Raw genomic sequence first — 16613 nt, 5'->3', positions numbered from 1 at the left:
TCTGAAAGGGGTGTTTTTGAATCATTTTTAATGTTGATTTCAAAAATGATTTCCATTTGTTTCTATCACATTAGGTTTCTTCAAAAATCACAAAAGAAAATTTGATTTTCACAAATTTTTATTAATTTTAACAGAATTTGTGCACTGAAATGATAACAAAATGCTACTTTTACCAGACTTTTGTATTTACTACATGGTGAAACACTATTAAAAAGGGCAATATGGTAAAAAGTCCACAAAACACTCACCTCTCATTTTAAAAACTGATCTATGATGGGTCAGATTTTTGTTTCTTTGATATTCTTGCAGATCCTTCTACTTTACAATCCCTCTTCAGCATCCAGCAATAGTCAGCCATCATGTTGACATTCCATCTCCCACGGTACCTGATCTCCATGTCTTTAATGTCCTAGAGAAACTTCTCACCCTGTTCTTCACCGACACTTCCTAGATTTTTATCAAATTTTTATTAAATGTTTATTCCATGTACATAACCTAACCCAGGGGTCGGCAACTTGGGGCTCGCGAGCTGCATGCAGCTCTTTCAGCATGTAACTGTGACCCTTTAACTTTTAGCCCACATGAAGAAAAGTTTGAAATGGAGTTAGAGGACTTAAAAATCAAGGACATGTGGAGTGAGGATTTGGAGAGGCAAAAGGCTGCCCTTGCAATTCTACATAAATGGATGCCAATAGATGAGTTGAAAAAGCAAGACCAAATTGTGTTCAGTGCATGGTGTACTGGACACGTATATAAATTTGAAAATATTTGCGTTTGGACTTCTCAGTTTTTGGTTCGAAGAATTTCTGCGGGCAAATATTTTCAAACCTGAACTATATTAAAAATATATCAAGAAACCGTCTGAACAATGTGAGGCTCTCAGCATGTTAAAGATCAAAATTATGGCATACTTTCGTGATGTTGAGAGACTCGCTCAAGAAGTTCAGCCGCAAAAGTCACATTAATAAGAAGCATTATTAATAAATAATATTTCAAAATATATATTTTTTTAATAAAACAACTTCCCACTCTATTCCATTTCTTAAAAAACTCCCCCCCCCAGCTTGATCTGAAGTGCGGCTCTTCGGATTTTTTTTTTTTTTTTTTTAATTGATCAAAAATGGCTCTTCACTCAAAAAGGTTGTCGACCCTTGACCCGACCTGACCTAACCTCAACATAAGCAAAAAACAAATAAAACTGTGTACACTTTTACAGCCATGGTTGAGGATAAAAGAAGAAGCAGCATTGTTGCAAATAGGTTGGAGTTCATTCACTGTGCCAGTATCAAGCATTTGTTAATTCCATGCATCTACTTTTACTTGTCTCATTTATTGACTACTTAAGAATGACTGCATATCACTTTAAGATGTATAAGTGGTCATCACAGGGAAACATGTTAAACTCTCATAATTTACTTTCCTGAAATTAAAATAGGTCTTATTATTATTATTATTATTAGCCATATTGTACAAGGAAGTCTGAGGCTTATGCTGCACCAGCCAAAAAGAAAAAATTCCCGAGTTACCCCCCCCCCCTCTGTGTGTGTGTGTGTGTGTGAGAGAGAGAAGTAGAAAGGCATCACCAAGAAAGAGAAGAATGATGATATCCAGCTCAGGACCCTGGGTTTGCCAAGCCCATACTCACCAGATGGGAGCCCCGCGGCCTTTGCCTTTAACAACTGCAGCCTCCCTCTCTCGTGCACACACACACACACACACACACACACACACACACACACACACACACACACACACACACACACACACACACACACACACACACACACACAGCACTTTCAGTTCAGTGTTATATGCTGGGATTCATTCATTTTTACTCAGATGAATTTTTTAGAAGACAAACAAAACATATGTTATCCTGTTGCATATAAAAGACTGCTATATAAATTGGATCACTGTGGCATTAAGGGCAAGTTACTGATTTGTATAAAGGTGTGGTTGAGTGGGAGAACACAGAGAGTGGTTTTCATTGGGCACTGATCCTTTTAGACAAACGTTATTCAGGGTTCAGTGTTGGGACTGTTATTGTTGTTTTCAATATTTATTAAATGATATTGATGAAGACAATGTCAATCAATTTTCATCTTGTAAGGGAACAAAAGGTGATATTGTTGTACACGTTGGAACTAATGACATTAAGAGTAAGAGATTTGCTCAACAAGTATAGGTCAATGTTGAAAAAAAGTCGCAAGTTAGGGTTGAATGTGAAAGTGTCTGCAATTTTGCCCAGACACTATAGTAGGGAGTATATGATGAGAGCCTTGTCAATCAATTCGGCCATGGAAAGATTATGCAAAGCTCAAGGGGTAGAATTGTTTTCAGCCTGGTCTGTGCTTGTTGACAGGAGAGACTGCTTCTACAGGGATGGGGTACACTTAAATAGAAAGGGAGCAAAAGAATATTTGCTGATGTAATTGAGGCAGTGTTAGATGGGTCGGAAAACTGCTAGTTAGCATTAGCATTAATAGAGGCATACGATGCAAGAAAGCAAGCTTATGCAGCATCAGCCAAAAATAAAAATGAAAAAACCCTCCCATTTCATTCCTCCATTCATTCCAAATGCCTGTCCAGCTCAGCCTTAAATTTATTTAGGCTATTAGCTTCCACAACAAAAGATGGAAGCCTGTTCCACCAATCAACTAGCCGCTGGCTAAAGGCAAATTTCTGCACATCTATTCTACAACTATCTTTGATAAATTTGAAACTGTGATCCCTCAGGTTCTTAGTCTGAGCAAGACGAAGAATCCCATTAGCATTTAGATTGCTCAACCCATTCAAGGCCTTATACACCTCAATCAGATCACCTTGAATGTGCCTACTCTCCAGGTGCTGCAATTTGCAGAACTTAAGCATTTTTTGGTAAGAGCACCCCCTCTGTTCCCCTCATCAGTTTTGTTGCCCGTCTTTGTACTCGTTCTAGCAACTCTACATCCTTCCTAAAATGTGGCCTCCAGACCTGTACACAGTACTCTAGTGTGACCTGACCATTGCTTTGTATAACGGGATTATCACCTCCCTGGCCCTGCTAGCAAAATTTCTATATATCATTGACAAGACTCCATGACCTGCCCTGGCAGCCTGTCTGCACTGCTCAGAGACCTTCATATTGGGCTGCATAGTTACCCCCAGGTCTTTTTCACTTTCCACTTCTCTGAGTGTAGTACCAGGGGGATTTGGGTGGGGATACACAAACTAAAAGGTTAATAGTGGCCATAGGCAGAGGCAAAAGTGATTCTTGCACTGCTTCTATTAGAATGAGCAACAACATGGAAAGCAAAATAATGGAGATTTTCAGGACTGTTGTAAGTCATAGTGGAACAAATAAATACATGGGCCGTGTTAGGGTAACTAAGAATAGAAACAGGTGCATGTATACTTGCATGTACACCAATGCTAGGAGTATAGTTAATAAATTTGATGAACTTGAAGTGCTAGTCAAGACATCAAAGGCAGATATTATCTTCAAACAGGCCTATGGGACTGGGAAATTCCATACTGCAATAATTACACTCAAACACCAGCCAATTGGCTGGTGTTTGAGTGTAATTATTGCAGTAAGGCAGATATTGTTGGGATATAAGAGATGTGGTGTCACACAGATATAAGCAGTGCAGAATTGGAATTTGGGGAGTACAATGTTTACAGAAAGGATAGACAGGACAGGACAGGAAGGGAGGAGGGGTTATGCTGTTAGTTAAGAAATACATAAAATCTAAGGAAGCGCATCCAATTGATGTTGATGGACAATGCAGTGTTGAGTCCTTTGGTGTGATGACATATGCACTGAGAAAGGAAAAATGAGAATAGGTGTGTGTTATAGGCCTAATGAATCTAATGAGTATAATGAGAAATTGTGCAGGGAAATAGAGTGGGCCAGTAAATCAGTATCTTATAATGGGAGATTTTAATTTCCCAGATATAGACTGGAACTTTTTGGTTAGTCACTCACATACTAGTAAGACTTTTATGGATTTATTAGATGACTGTTTTCTATTGCAGCATGCTCAAGAGGCAACCAGAGAGAGTAATACTCTTGACCTTATTATCAGCAGTGATTATTCATGCATTAAGAATTTACAGATAAAGGATTGGGTGACAGTGACCACAATGTACTGATATGAGAATTACTTAAAGATGTAACTACCATAAATGGTAAAGGGAAGGGCTTTTGCTTTCGGAAAGGTGACTACAGGGGTCTCAGAGTTTTTAAATTCTGTACAGTGGGATCAACTGATGCTGTTACAAATATTGAATTCTAAATGGGAAGCCTTCATGGACTTAATCTTGCAGGCTACTAGGCTTTTTATTCTATCTAAGAAATACTGTTCAAGGTTCAGGCCTAAATGGATGTCAGATGAATTAATGAAGCTCATGGCATAGAAGAAAAATTTATGGGATGCATATAGATTAACAGGTGACACAGAAGCCTATGGCAGATATAAGCTTGTCTGTAATCAAGTCACAAAAGAGGTTAGGCAGGCGAAAGCAGATTACGAGAAATCTTTGGCAAAGGATGCAAAGAAAAACAGCAAAGAGTTCTTTACTTATGTAAATTCTATAAGGAAAGGGATGAATCAGATTGGACCACAACATAGATGGGTTGACTATTGATGATCATGCTCAGGTAGCTGATAAAATGAATGAGTATTTTGCATCTACATTCACACATTTTCAGTCAGTTATTCAGTCAGGGGAATGCCAGAAGTTTATCAAACTCTAACAGGGAGCTAAGAGATTTTGTAATAGCTGAGAGCAAAGTAGAGGAGAAATTGTTGAAGTTAAACATAAGGAAGGCACCCAGGGTGGACAGGATCTATCCAGTTATATTAAAGGAGGCAGCAAAGGAAGTAAGCAAAACCTTAGCCATAATTATGAGAGCTTCCTTGGACTCAGGGGAGGGCCCCATGGACCAGAGGTGTGGAAATGTATCGCCAATTCACAAAGGGGGTTCAAAAGGTGTCACAAGTAACTATAGACCTGTTAGTTTAACTTGTGTTCTGGAGAAAATAATGGAGTCACTGGGTAAAGAAGCATTGCCGGATCATCTAGTCAAGACTGCAGTAATAGTTAAGACAGTACGGGTTTGTTAAAGGGAGGTTTTCTTGTCTGACCAATTTGATTGGATACTATCATGTGGTCACAAACTAACTGAATGCCAAAAATAAATTTGATATCATATACTTGGATTTCAGGAAAGTTTGATACTTTTGCACATGGAAGACTGCTGTACAAATTGGAGAGGTATGGCATTAAGGGTAAGTGCTACAATTAATTAAGGGATGGTTGAGTGGGAGATGACAGAGAGTGGTAATCAGTGGACACTGCTCTTCGTGGACAAATGTTATTAGTGGAGTTCTCCAGGGTTTGGTGCTGGGTCCATTGTTGTTTTGAGTATTCATCAATGATATTGATCAAGATATATCAGGATTAATGACCAAGTTTGCAGATCATAGAAAGGTTTAACATTAACATTAGTAGAGGCATATGATGCAAGAAAGCAAGCTTATGCAACATGAGCCAAAAAAAAAAAAAAAAAATGCCCCCATTTCACCCTTTCGTTCGTTCCAAATACCTGTCCAGCTCAGCCTTAAATTTACTTAGGCTATCAACTTCCACAACAAAGGATGGAAGTCTGTTCCACCAACTTCAACTTCCACAACAAAAGATGGAAGTCTGTTTCCATGGTTGTCTTTACCCGCTGGCTAAAGACAAACTTCCACACATCTATCCTACAACTGTCTTTACTCAATTTGAATTTATGCCCTCTCAGGTGATTATTCTGAGCAAGAGAAAGAATCCCATCAGCATTGAAAATGCTCAAACCATTCAAGACTTTATACACCTTAATCAGATCACCTCACAGGTGCCTAGTCTCCAGACACTGTAATCTGCAAAACTTAAGCCTTTCTTCATAAGAGCAACCATTCATTTCATTCACTAGTCTTGTTGCCCTTCTCTGTACTTGTTCCAACAGCTCTACATACGTCTTAAGATGAGGCCTCCAGACCTGTATACAGTACTCAAAGTGTGGCCTGATCATTGCCTTATACAAGGGGATAATCACCTTCTTATCCCTGCTAGAAAAATTCCTGTATATCATTGAAAAGACACCATGAGCCACCCTTGCAGACCACTCGCACTGCTCAGAAAACTTCACATCTGCCTGCACAATTACCCCCAGGTCTTTTCATTCTTTACCACTGTCAGTGTAGTACCACAGAGTTAATACATTACTCTGGGGTTACTGCTTGCCATATGTAGTAGTTTGCATTTGTCAATGTTAAACTTTATTTGCCACCTCTAAACCCATCTGCTCAACCTTACTAGATCCTGTTGCAGCAGCGTACTGTCATTAGTGTCCTTAACAACCCTGCCAACCTTAGTGTCATCTGCAAACTTGGACATTAAGCCTGATATACCATCATCAATATCATTTATAAATACAGAAAATAACAATGCACCCAACACTGAACCCTGAGGCACTCCACTAATAACATTAGTCCACGAAGAGCAGTGACCATTGATTACCACTCTCTGTCTTCTTCCCCTCAACCAGTCCTTTATCCATAGCGGCAATTTACCTCCAATGCCACACTGCTCCAATTTGTGCAGCAGTCTTCCATGTGCAACGGTATCAAAAGCCTTTCTAAGGTCGAAATATATGATATCAAAGTTATTCCCTGCACCCAGTTCCTTAGTGACCACATCACAGTATCCAATCAAATTGGTCAGACAAACTTCCCCTTAACAGAACCATGCTGTGTCCGAGCTGTAACTGAAGTCTTGTCTAGATGATCCTGCAGTGCTATTTTTAACCAGAGTCTCCATCAATTTCCCTGGAACAGAAGTTAAACTAACAGGTGTGTAATTACTTGTGTCGCCCTGTGATCCTCCTTTGTGAATTGGGGTAAAATTTACATCTCCTGTCCATGGGTACCTCCCCTGAGTCCAAGAAAGCTCTCATAATTATGGCTAAGGGTTTGCTACTTCCTTTGCTGCCTCCTTTAATATAACTGGATAGGTCCCATCCACCCCAGTTGCCTTTTTTTATTTTTATCTTCAACAGTTTCTCATCCACTTTCCTCTCAGTTATTACAAACTCATCTAGCTCACTGCCAGAGTTTAATTCACTTCTGGCATTCCCCTCCCTGAATAACCGCTCATGTGTGAACGTAATAGCAAAATACTCATTTAGTTTGTTAGCCACCTGAGCAGGATCATCAAGAGTTGAACCATCAATATCCAGTGGACCAATCTGATTCATCCCTTTCCTTCTAGTGTTTACATAGGTAAAGAACTCTTTGCTGTTTTTCTTTGCATCCTTTGCCAAAGATTTCTCATAATCTGCCTTTGTCTGCCTAATCTCCTTTGTGACTTGGATACAGACCAGCTTATATCTATCATAGGCTTTCATGTCACCCATTAATTTATATGTATCCCTTGCATTTTCTTCTCTGCCACATATCTCATTATAGTAGTTCATCTGACATCCATTTAGGTCTAAACTTTGAACAATATTCCTTAGTTGGTATGTAAAGCCTAGTAGCTTCTAAGATTAATTCTTTGAATGCCTCTCATTTTGAATTTGCTGTTGGTCACATCATCAGTTGGTCCCACCGTATAGAATTTAAATACTGTCTCAGACCACCGTAGTCACCTTTATGAAAGCAAAAACCCTTCCATTTATCCCTGATGGTAGTTACCTCTTTGAGTAAATCCCACTTCAGCACAGTGTGATCACTGTCACCTAGTGGTTCCTTTATCTGCAGATTCTTAATGCATGAAGCATCACTACTGATAATCAGATCAAGAGTATTAATCACTCTAGTTGCCTCCCGAACATGCTGATTTAGAAAACAATCATCCAGTAAATCCACAAAAACCTTGCTAGTGTGTGAGTGACGAACCTACAAATTCCAGTCAGTATCTGGGAAATTAAAATTCCTCATTATAAGACTCTCTGATTTACTGGCCCACTCTATTTCCCTGTACAGTTTTTTATTATACTCATCAAAGTCGCTAGGCCTATAACACACACCTACTCTCCCACAGTATCAATGTCGACTGGCTGCACTTCCTTGGATTTTATTTGTTTCTTAACTAATAGCATAACCCCTCCTCCCTTCCTATCCTGTCTATCCTTCCTGTACACATTGTACTCCCCAAATTCCAGTTCTGCATTCCTTATATCTGTGTGACACCACATCTCTGATATCCCAACAAGATCTGCCTTTGATGTTTTGACCAACACCTCAAATTCATCAAATTTATTTACCAAACTCCTAGCATTGGTGTAAGCAAGTATACATGCTCTTGTTCCTATTCTTAGCTACCCTAACACAAAGGCACCTCTGTAGCCAGTTGCAGCAGTGCGTAGCACACGCTTCTTGATTAGACCGGGGTTCGAGCCCGTGACCACCAAATACGGAGGATGCGGAAAGGTCAGGGAATGATCACTACATATCCCTGGAGCAATATGGCCTTAGTTGCTAATGCTCCTAAAAATCAAATAACAACAACAACCCTAACACAACACATGTGTTTACTTGTACCGCAATGACTACCAGCAGTCTCTGAAATATCCTGCATCTTGTTTTGCAGGCTGCTGCTCATTCCAATAGAAGTAGTGCAAGAATCACTTTCACTTCTGGCAGTGGCTGCTGTTAATCTATTAGTCTATGTATCCCCTCAAGCTAGCAGTTTTCCGACCCATCTAACACTGCCACGATAGCATCAGCTAATATTCTTGCACCCTTTCTATTTAAGTGTATCCCATCCCTGTAGAAGCAGTCTCTCCTGTTAACAAGCACAGACCAGGCTGAAAAAAATTCTATCCCTTGAGCCCTGCACAATCTTTCCAGGGCCGAATTGATCAACAAGGCTCTCATCATATACTCCCTCCTGTCGTGTCTGAGCAGAATTGCAGACACTTTCACGTTCAACCCTAACTTGCGACTTTTTTTCAACATTGACCTATACTTGTTGAGCAAACCTGCAAATCTCTTACTCTTAATGTCATTAGTTCCAACGTGTACAACAATATCACCTTTTGTGCTCTTAAAAGATGATATCTGCTCTACAATGTCATCATCCTTAGCCCCTGGCAGACATACCCTGGTCCCGTTCCACCTATCGTTTTTATACACTAGGTTCTCCGTTTCCCTGACAATAGAGTCACCGAGAACTACTAGTTTCTGTGGACCAGGGCATTCTGCCTTGGGGGTTGCCGCTGTGTTGCATGATGATCAAGTGCAAGCTCTGGCATTGATGTGGTCAGCTGAGAGCTTGATGTGCCCCTCAATTTAGATCCTTCGAGGGCATCCACCCTGTTCTTCAAGCTCTCATATAGACCCATAACGATGCTGAGTTGTCGCCTGATTTCCTCTCACTCCTTACATCACGCACACACAAAGAAATTGGCTCCTCTGTAGCTAGGTGAGCAGGAGCAGAATTGCATAGCACACTCTTCTTGATTAGACCGGGATTTGAGCCCGTGACCACCAAATACAGAGGATGCGGAAAGGTCAATGAATGACCACCGCATATCCCCAGAGCAATATGGCCTTAGTTGTTAATGCTCCTAAAAACAAAAATAACAAACAAACAAACAAACAAAGACATTCCCCTTGGCAGTATCATGTCCCATACCTGATTGCTCCACAAACATCAAACAAGCAGTGCATTTTAAAAGGCTGGATTCATAGGGCAACTGCTCCCCCCCCCCTCAGTTTTCCCCTGAGCCACAGCACTCCCATTAGCTTGAGCCTTTTGCTTTGCTGCTCTGGTCTGAGTCATAATTTCGACTCAGTTTCAGTACAAAATTAAAACCCTAAACTTATATCCCAATGCAGTTATAACACTATATTTCTATATATTTTTTTTCCAGTATCAAGTATTATCACCAAGTTTCATTATATAACTTCCTTATCAAGTTATGTATTAATTAATAATGTTACGTTTGTAAAATCTAAGTCGTTATATGTATTCAATTAAAAAAGTACAATTAAATTGACAATGTAGTTTAACAAGATTAATAAATTTTACTGATTAATTGATAATATTATATACTATACTGTACTAAGCTAATTGCTATCTAGTACGGGATATAACGTATCGTATAACAATGGCGGCAAGTTACGAGCGGTAAATCTATGGACACTAAGTATTAATTAACTTCCAAAATCTCACTATCTAAATTCAGAATAAACAAGGATCTTGACTAGGTCTATAAGCTACTTATAGAAAATAATTTAATATAACAATTAAGTCAATAAAGCAGCTAAATATAGCTAAAAACTTTGTGTTTGCCGGAGCTACAAAATTGTAAAACATGTGGATTGGATACCCTTACTGATACTTGCGATTACCGAGGTTGGCAGAGTTGTAAAGATAGTATGCTACTCCAACTGGATCTAAATAAGTTGGGCAAATGGACTGAGAAGTGACAACTGAAGTTTAACATTGACAAATGCAAAGTATTGCATATAGGCAGCAATAACCCAAGAGAAATGTACCAACTGTGTGTACTTCACTCAGGGAAGTGGAAAGTGAAAAAGACCTGGGGGTAATTGTGCAGTCAAATATGAAGTTTGCTTATCAGTGCAGACGGGCTGCCAGGGCAGGCCATGGAGGTCAATGATATTTAGGAATTTTGCTAGCAGGGACAGGGAGGTGATTATCCCGTTGTACAAGGCTTATCCCATTGTACTTTAAAAAATACCATTGGTTAAAAATATTGATCATGAATACTTTAATTACGTTCAAATAATACCATTGATTTGTACATGAATACTTTAATTACGTTCAAATGATACCACTGATTTGTTCACGAATAGCACTAATTAATTTATTGCCTAAAAATAACATGTTTAAAATAGTCTTCTCATTTAAAATTCTTTTAAAAATATACCAACCAGCAGTAAAATAAAAAAAATACCTTCATATTCATGGGGGAACAAAACCCTCTCTTTGAATTCCAAGAATTACTACAAAGGATTATGACGTCATAAGACATGTTACACCATGAATGTTTTAACATTGTGCGGCGGGGGGTTAGAAGAGGGAGGGGCCGACTGGGCTAGCCGAGTGGGTAAAGTACCTGCCCGGCAACCCAAAGGTCGCGGGTTCGATTCCCGTCTCGGGCTTGGATCAAAGTATTGCAAAAACCTTGGGAGGTGCAATATGGCCACAGAAGCCGATGCGCCAACAACTACCAAATCAAAAAAAAAAAAAAAAAAAAAAGAAGAGGGAGGGGTGGAATACAACCCCTGGTCAGTTTTGTTCAAAGTTTTTCGATGGCAGCGCCACCTGGCGGCGAGGTGGGGAGGGTTGGTGGGGTGGGGAGAGGGAGGCTTGACAGACCCCCGGTCAGTTTGTTGCGCCCTCTAGTGGGCGGGGGTAGCCCGCCCCCCCAGGTCAGTTTGACACGCCCTCAGTGGGTGGGGGTAGGTCCCCAGGTCAGTTTGGTGCATCCTCTAGTGGGCGGGGGTAGACCCCAGGTCAGTTTGGCACACCCTCTAGCGGGTGGGGGTAGGCCCCAGGTCAGTTTGGTGTGCCCTCTAGCGGCCGGGAGCAGGGGGTAGGACCCCCCCAGTCAGTTTGGTTCAAAGTGACCCCACTACTACAAGGGATGGTCAGGCTATACCTGAAGTACTGCATACAGATCTGGAGGCCTCATTTTAAAAAGGATGTAGAGTTGCTAGAACGAGTAAAAAGAAAGGAAACAAGATTGGCAAGGTGAACAAAGGGGTGCTCTTACAAAGAAAGGCTTAAGTTCTGCAAATTGCAGTGCCTGGAGAGTAGGCACCTGCAAGGTGATCTGATTGAGGTGTATAAGGCCTTGAATGGGTTGAGCAAGCTGAATGGTGATGAGATTCTTCTTCTTGCTCAGATTAAAAACCTGAGAGGGTATAGATTCAAATTGAGGAAAGACAGTTGTAGAATAGATGTGTGGAAATTTGCCTTTAGCCAATGGGTGGTTGGTTGGTGGAACAGACTTCCATCCCTTGTCGTGGAAGTTGATAGCCTAAATAAGTTTAAGGCTCAGCTGGACAGGTATTTCGAATGAACAGAGGGGTGAAGTGGAAGTGTTTTTTTTTTTTTTTTTTTTTGGCTGATGCCGCATAAGTTTGCTTTCTTGCATCTTTTTCCTCTGCTAATGCTAAACACACATGTCCTTAATATCTAAGTTTTCAGGTGATATGAAGGTTGGCAAGGTAGTTAATGACAGTAATGAAGATATGCTACTGCAGTGAGATCTAAAAAAATTAGGCAGATGGGCTGAGAAGTGGCAACTAAAGTTTGAAGTGCAAGTTACTTCATATTTGGAGCAGTAATCCCAGATTAACATACCAACTGTGTGGTACTACACTCAGGATAATGGAGTATGAAAAAGAACAGGGGATAATTGTGCTGTTAGATATGAAGTTTTTTGAGCAGTGTAGACAGGCTGCCAAGACAGCTCATTGGGTTTTGTCAATTATATACAGGAATTTTGTACTGTATACAGGTCTGGAGGCCTGTATATAGGGGATAAGGAAGTGGTTATCCTGTTGTATAAGGCAATGGTTGGGCCACATCTTGATGCAGGTCAGGAAACCTCGTTTGTGGAAGGATATGGATCTGTTGGAATGGGTGCAGAGAAGAGCAACAAGATTAATGAGAGGAATAAAAGGATGCTGTTAATGCGCTTAACAAGAAAGGCTTCAGTTCTGCCAAATTGTAGTGCCTGGAGACTAAGAACCTGCGAGGAGATCTGATTGTGATGTTTCTTCCAATGGGGTTGTTCCAGCAATCAACTGCCAGTGGCCATTTGCTTGTTGGAACATTCTTTCATCTAGTTTGAATAACTTTGAGGAAGGGCTAAACAAATTATTAGAAGGGGTGATAGTAATTTTAAAAAATGAAAAAAAAAAAGTTAGCAAAAGCCATGCAAAATGTAATTTTTTTATGATGCTTTTGCTAACTTTTTTTTATTTTTTACCTCCAGGAAACTGATTTTCCCCATTCTTTCAAAATTTTGTAGAGATAAACCTTGTATTATTATTTGAAGAATATTACAGGATTAAATAAAATTAGAATTCATTCTGTGCTTAGCCAACTATAAATTTATCAAAAATGACATGCTTACCTAATATACTACTATCTACACAATGTATATGACTATAATTTCAGTTAGAATGGTTTATTACTATTTTTTACACATTGCTTTTTTGCTTTTGAAATTGTCATTATTCTTTTTAGTATAGATATCTGCATTTCATTGTATGTCTTTCCATATTACAGTAATTATATTAAGTTCAGACTTTTTTTCTTTGAATTCATTCTTGTGTAGTGAGTTAAAAAGTTTATTGTACATGAAACAGTACACTAATATTGTGATATTTATTTACCTTTTTTAGTGAAAAGAAATATGGTAAGTATTAATTTTTCTTATACTTAATGTTTTATATTGAAAGTGGATTTGTATTGTTTTTATAAAAATATTTAATTATAAATTCTTACTTCTTATTTTATGAAAAGAAATGTTTTCAGTTCTCTTGAAAAAGACTGCATATTTTCACATTCTTTTTCAGTGGGTAAAGAGGGGAAGGATTATCCCTCTTATTCAGTTTCTGCCACTTGCCTTTTCAATAGCTATTTCCAAGTCCACTGTTTTTTTATACTTATACATGTCCCTCATATTTTCTTTTTAACTCTAATGTTCTGTATAACTTTCTGTATAGTTTCTCAGCTTTTAAATAATGTCTTTTCAGCAAAAATTTACTACTCTGCTTTAATTTTCATAACCTTTTAGTTTTGGTTTGTCTTCTTCCCTTCTCTTTAACCTGCCATTGCTAACATGGTGTATGACAGGTGCTACTTTTTAAAAATTTTTCTGCTTTTTTTTTTTTTTTTTTTACAAATGAAATCAAATCCTCCCATGTACCTTTGCCTACCAATATTCTCTGTTTATACAGTATTTTCTGTTTTCCTTCCAATATGCTATGAATTACAAGACATTACTTTTTGTTTGGCATTTAACAGATGCCAAGTGAACAAAAACATCTGCCTTTAACCAACTCCCTTTCCCATGTGGTCTGTGAGATAGTAGTAGTAGTAGTAGTGGCATGTGATGCAAGAAAGCAAGTGTATGAGCTTATGCAGCATCAGCCAAAAAAAAAAAAAAAAAAATCACACCATTCCCTCCAAATGCCTGTCCAGTTCTTCCTTAAATTTATTTAACCTGCCAACTTCCACAACGACAGATGGAAATTTGTTCCAGCAATTAACCACCCGCTGGCTAAAGGCAAATTTCCGCACATCTATTCTACATCTGTCTTTTCTTAATTTGAATTTATGCCCCCTTAGGTTTCTAATCTGAACAAATGGAAGGATCCCATCAGAATTCAACGTGCTCAATCCATTCAAGGCCTTATACACCTCAATCAGATCACCGCGCAAGTGTCTAGTCTCCAGCCACTGCAATTTTCAGAACTTAAGCCTCTCTCTTGGTAAGAGGATCCCTTCATTCCCCTCACCAATCTTGTTGCCCTTCTCTGTACACGCTCAAGTAAATCTACATCCTTCCTAAAATGAGGCCTCCAGACCTGTACGCAGTACTCAAGGCGTGGCCTGACCATTGCCTTATACAGAGGGACAATCACCTCCTTCTCCCTGCTAGCAAAATTCCTATATATCATTGACAAAACCCCATGACCTGCCCTGGCAGCCTGTCTGCATTGCTCAGAAAACTTCATATCTGACTGCACAATTACTCCCAGGCCTTTTTCATTTTCTACCACCTTAAGTGTAGTACCACACAGTTGGTACGTTTCTCTGGAGTTATTTCTACCCATATACAGTACTTTGCATTTGTCAAGGTTAAACTTCAGTTGCCACTTCTTAGCCCATCTGCCCAAATTATCTAGATCCTGTTGCAGTAGCACACTGCCATTACTGTCATTAACAACCCTGCCAACCTTTGTATTATCTGCAAACTTCGACATTAAGCCTGATATACCTTCATCAATATCATTGATAAATATACAAAACAACAGTGGACCTAACACCGAACCCTGTGGGACTCCACTAATAACATTAGTCCACGAAGAGCAGCACCCATTGATTACCACCCTCTGTCTTCTCCATCCTTTTATCCATTGTAGCAATTTACCCTTAATACCATTCTGCTCCAATTTGTACAATAGTCTTCCATGTGCAACAGTGTCAAAAGCTTTCCTGAAATCCAAATATATGATATCAAAATTATTTTTTGCATCCAGTTCCTTTGTAACCACATCATAATATCCTATCAAATTTGTCAGACAAGAGTTTCCCTTAACAAACCCATGCTGTGTCCGAATTATTGCTGCAGTCTTGTCTAGATGATCCTGCAATGCATCTTTAACCACTGACTCCATTATTTTACCCGGAACAGAAGATTAACTGGTCTGTAATTACTCGTGTCACCCTTCGATCCCCCTTTGTGAATTGGGGATACATTTGCACATCTCCAGTCCGTGGGAACCTCCCCTGAGTCCAAAGATGCTCTCATAATTATGGCTAAGGGTTTGCTTAGTTGTTTTGCCACCTCCTTTAATATAACTGGATAGATCCCATCCACCCTGGGTGCTTTTCTTATGTTTAACTTCAACAATTTCTCCTCCACTTTGCTTTCAGTTATTACAAAATCATTAAGTATCCTACTACAATTTGATAACCTTCTGCCATTTTCGAACCTTAATAATTCCTCATGTGTGAATGTGGATGCAAAATACTCATTCAGTTTGTTTGCTATCTGAGCAGGATCATCAACAGTCGAACCATCGATGTCAAGTGGACCAATCAGATTCATCCCCTTCCTTTTAGAGTTTATATAAGTAAAAAAATCCTTGCTGTTTTTCTTAGCATCTTTTGCCAAGGATTTCTAGTAATCTGCCTTCGCCTGCCTAACCTCCTTTGTGACCTGATTACAGACTAGCTCTTATATCTGCCATAGGCTTCTGTGTCGCTTGATAATTTATATGCATCCCATGCATTTTTCTTCTCTATTATGGGTCTCATTAGTTCATTAGATAACCATTTAGGCCTAAACCTTGAACAACATTTCTTAATAGGTATGAAACTTTTAGTAGCATCCACGATTAATTCCTTGAATGCTTCCCACTTAGAATTTACTGTTAGTAACATTGTCAGTTGATCCCACTGTACAGAATTTAAAAACTGTCTGAGATGCCAGTAATCACTGTCTAATCTTGCTGTAGAGCTTTGATTTTGTGTTGGTCAGATGCCAATTGAAACCTAAATAACAGATGCATTTAGGTTTCAATTTGGTGATCAGCAACCTGAAAATTTCAAAAAATACAATACGATAATCTTTCTTTATTATTATTATTATTATTGTTATTAGTTTCTCTCATTTATTTTCATTTTATTTTTTTTAATTTGGTTTAGCAAATTGTATTTAAGTTTGTGTACATTTTTACACAAACTTAAAAATGTAACTTTATATACTTACCAGAGGAGGGAATCCTCATGTGAAAAATAGTAATTTATTGCAAAGGGTTTAAATTTTAATATTTTTTTGTCAAAATTCAAAGAGTGTTTCAATCAAG

At 39.0% G+C, this 16613-nt stretch overlaps 1 protein-coding gene across 1 annotated transcript in view; it reads left to right on the top strand.

Annotated features, from left to right (window-relative positions):
• The window catches only part of LOC150080505 (ataxin-7-like protein 3), a 126003-nt gene that overhangs the window by 10204 nt on the left and 99186 nt on the right, over positions 1-16613 (top strand). The window contains exon 2 of the mRNA XM_090380716.1: positions 13419-13432. Coding sequence (XP_090236842.1) covers positions 13419-13432 — 14 coding nt within the window. The remainder of the gene's footprint in view (positions 1-13418; positions 13433-16613) is intronic.

Source organism: Mastigoproctus giganteus, chromosome 9 (genome assembly GCF_048544385.1).
Source record: "Mastigoproctus giganteus isolate SK-2022 chromosome 9, ASM4854438v1, whole genome shotgun sequence".
NCBI lineage: Eukaryota > Metazoa > Arthropoda > Arachnida > Uropygi > Thelyphonidae > Mastigoproctus > Mastigoproctus giganteus.
The sequence above is the reverse complement of the archived record's forward strand: the minus strand, read 5'-3'. Positions and strand labels throughout refer to the sequence as shown.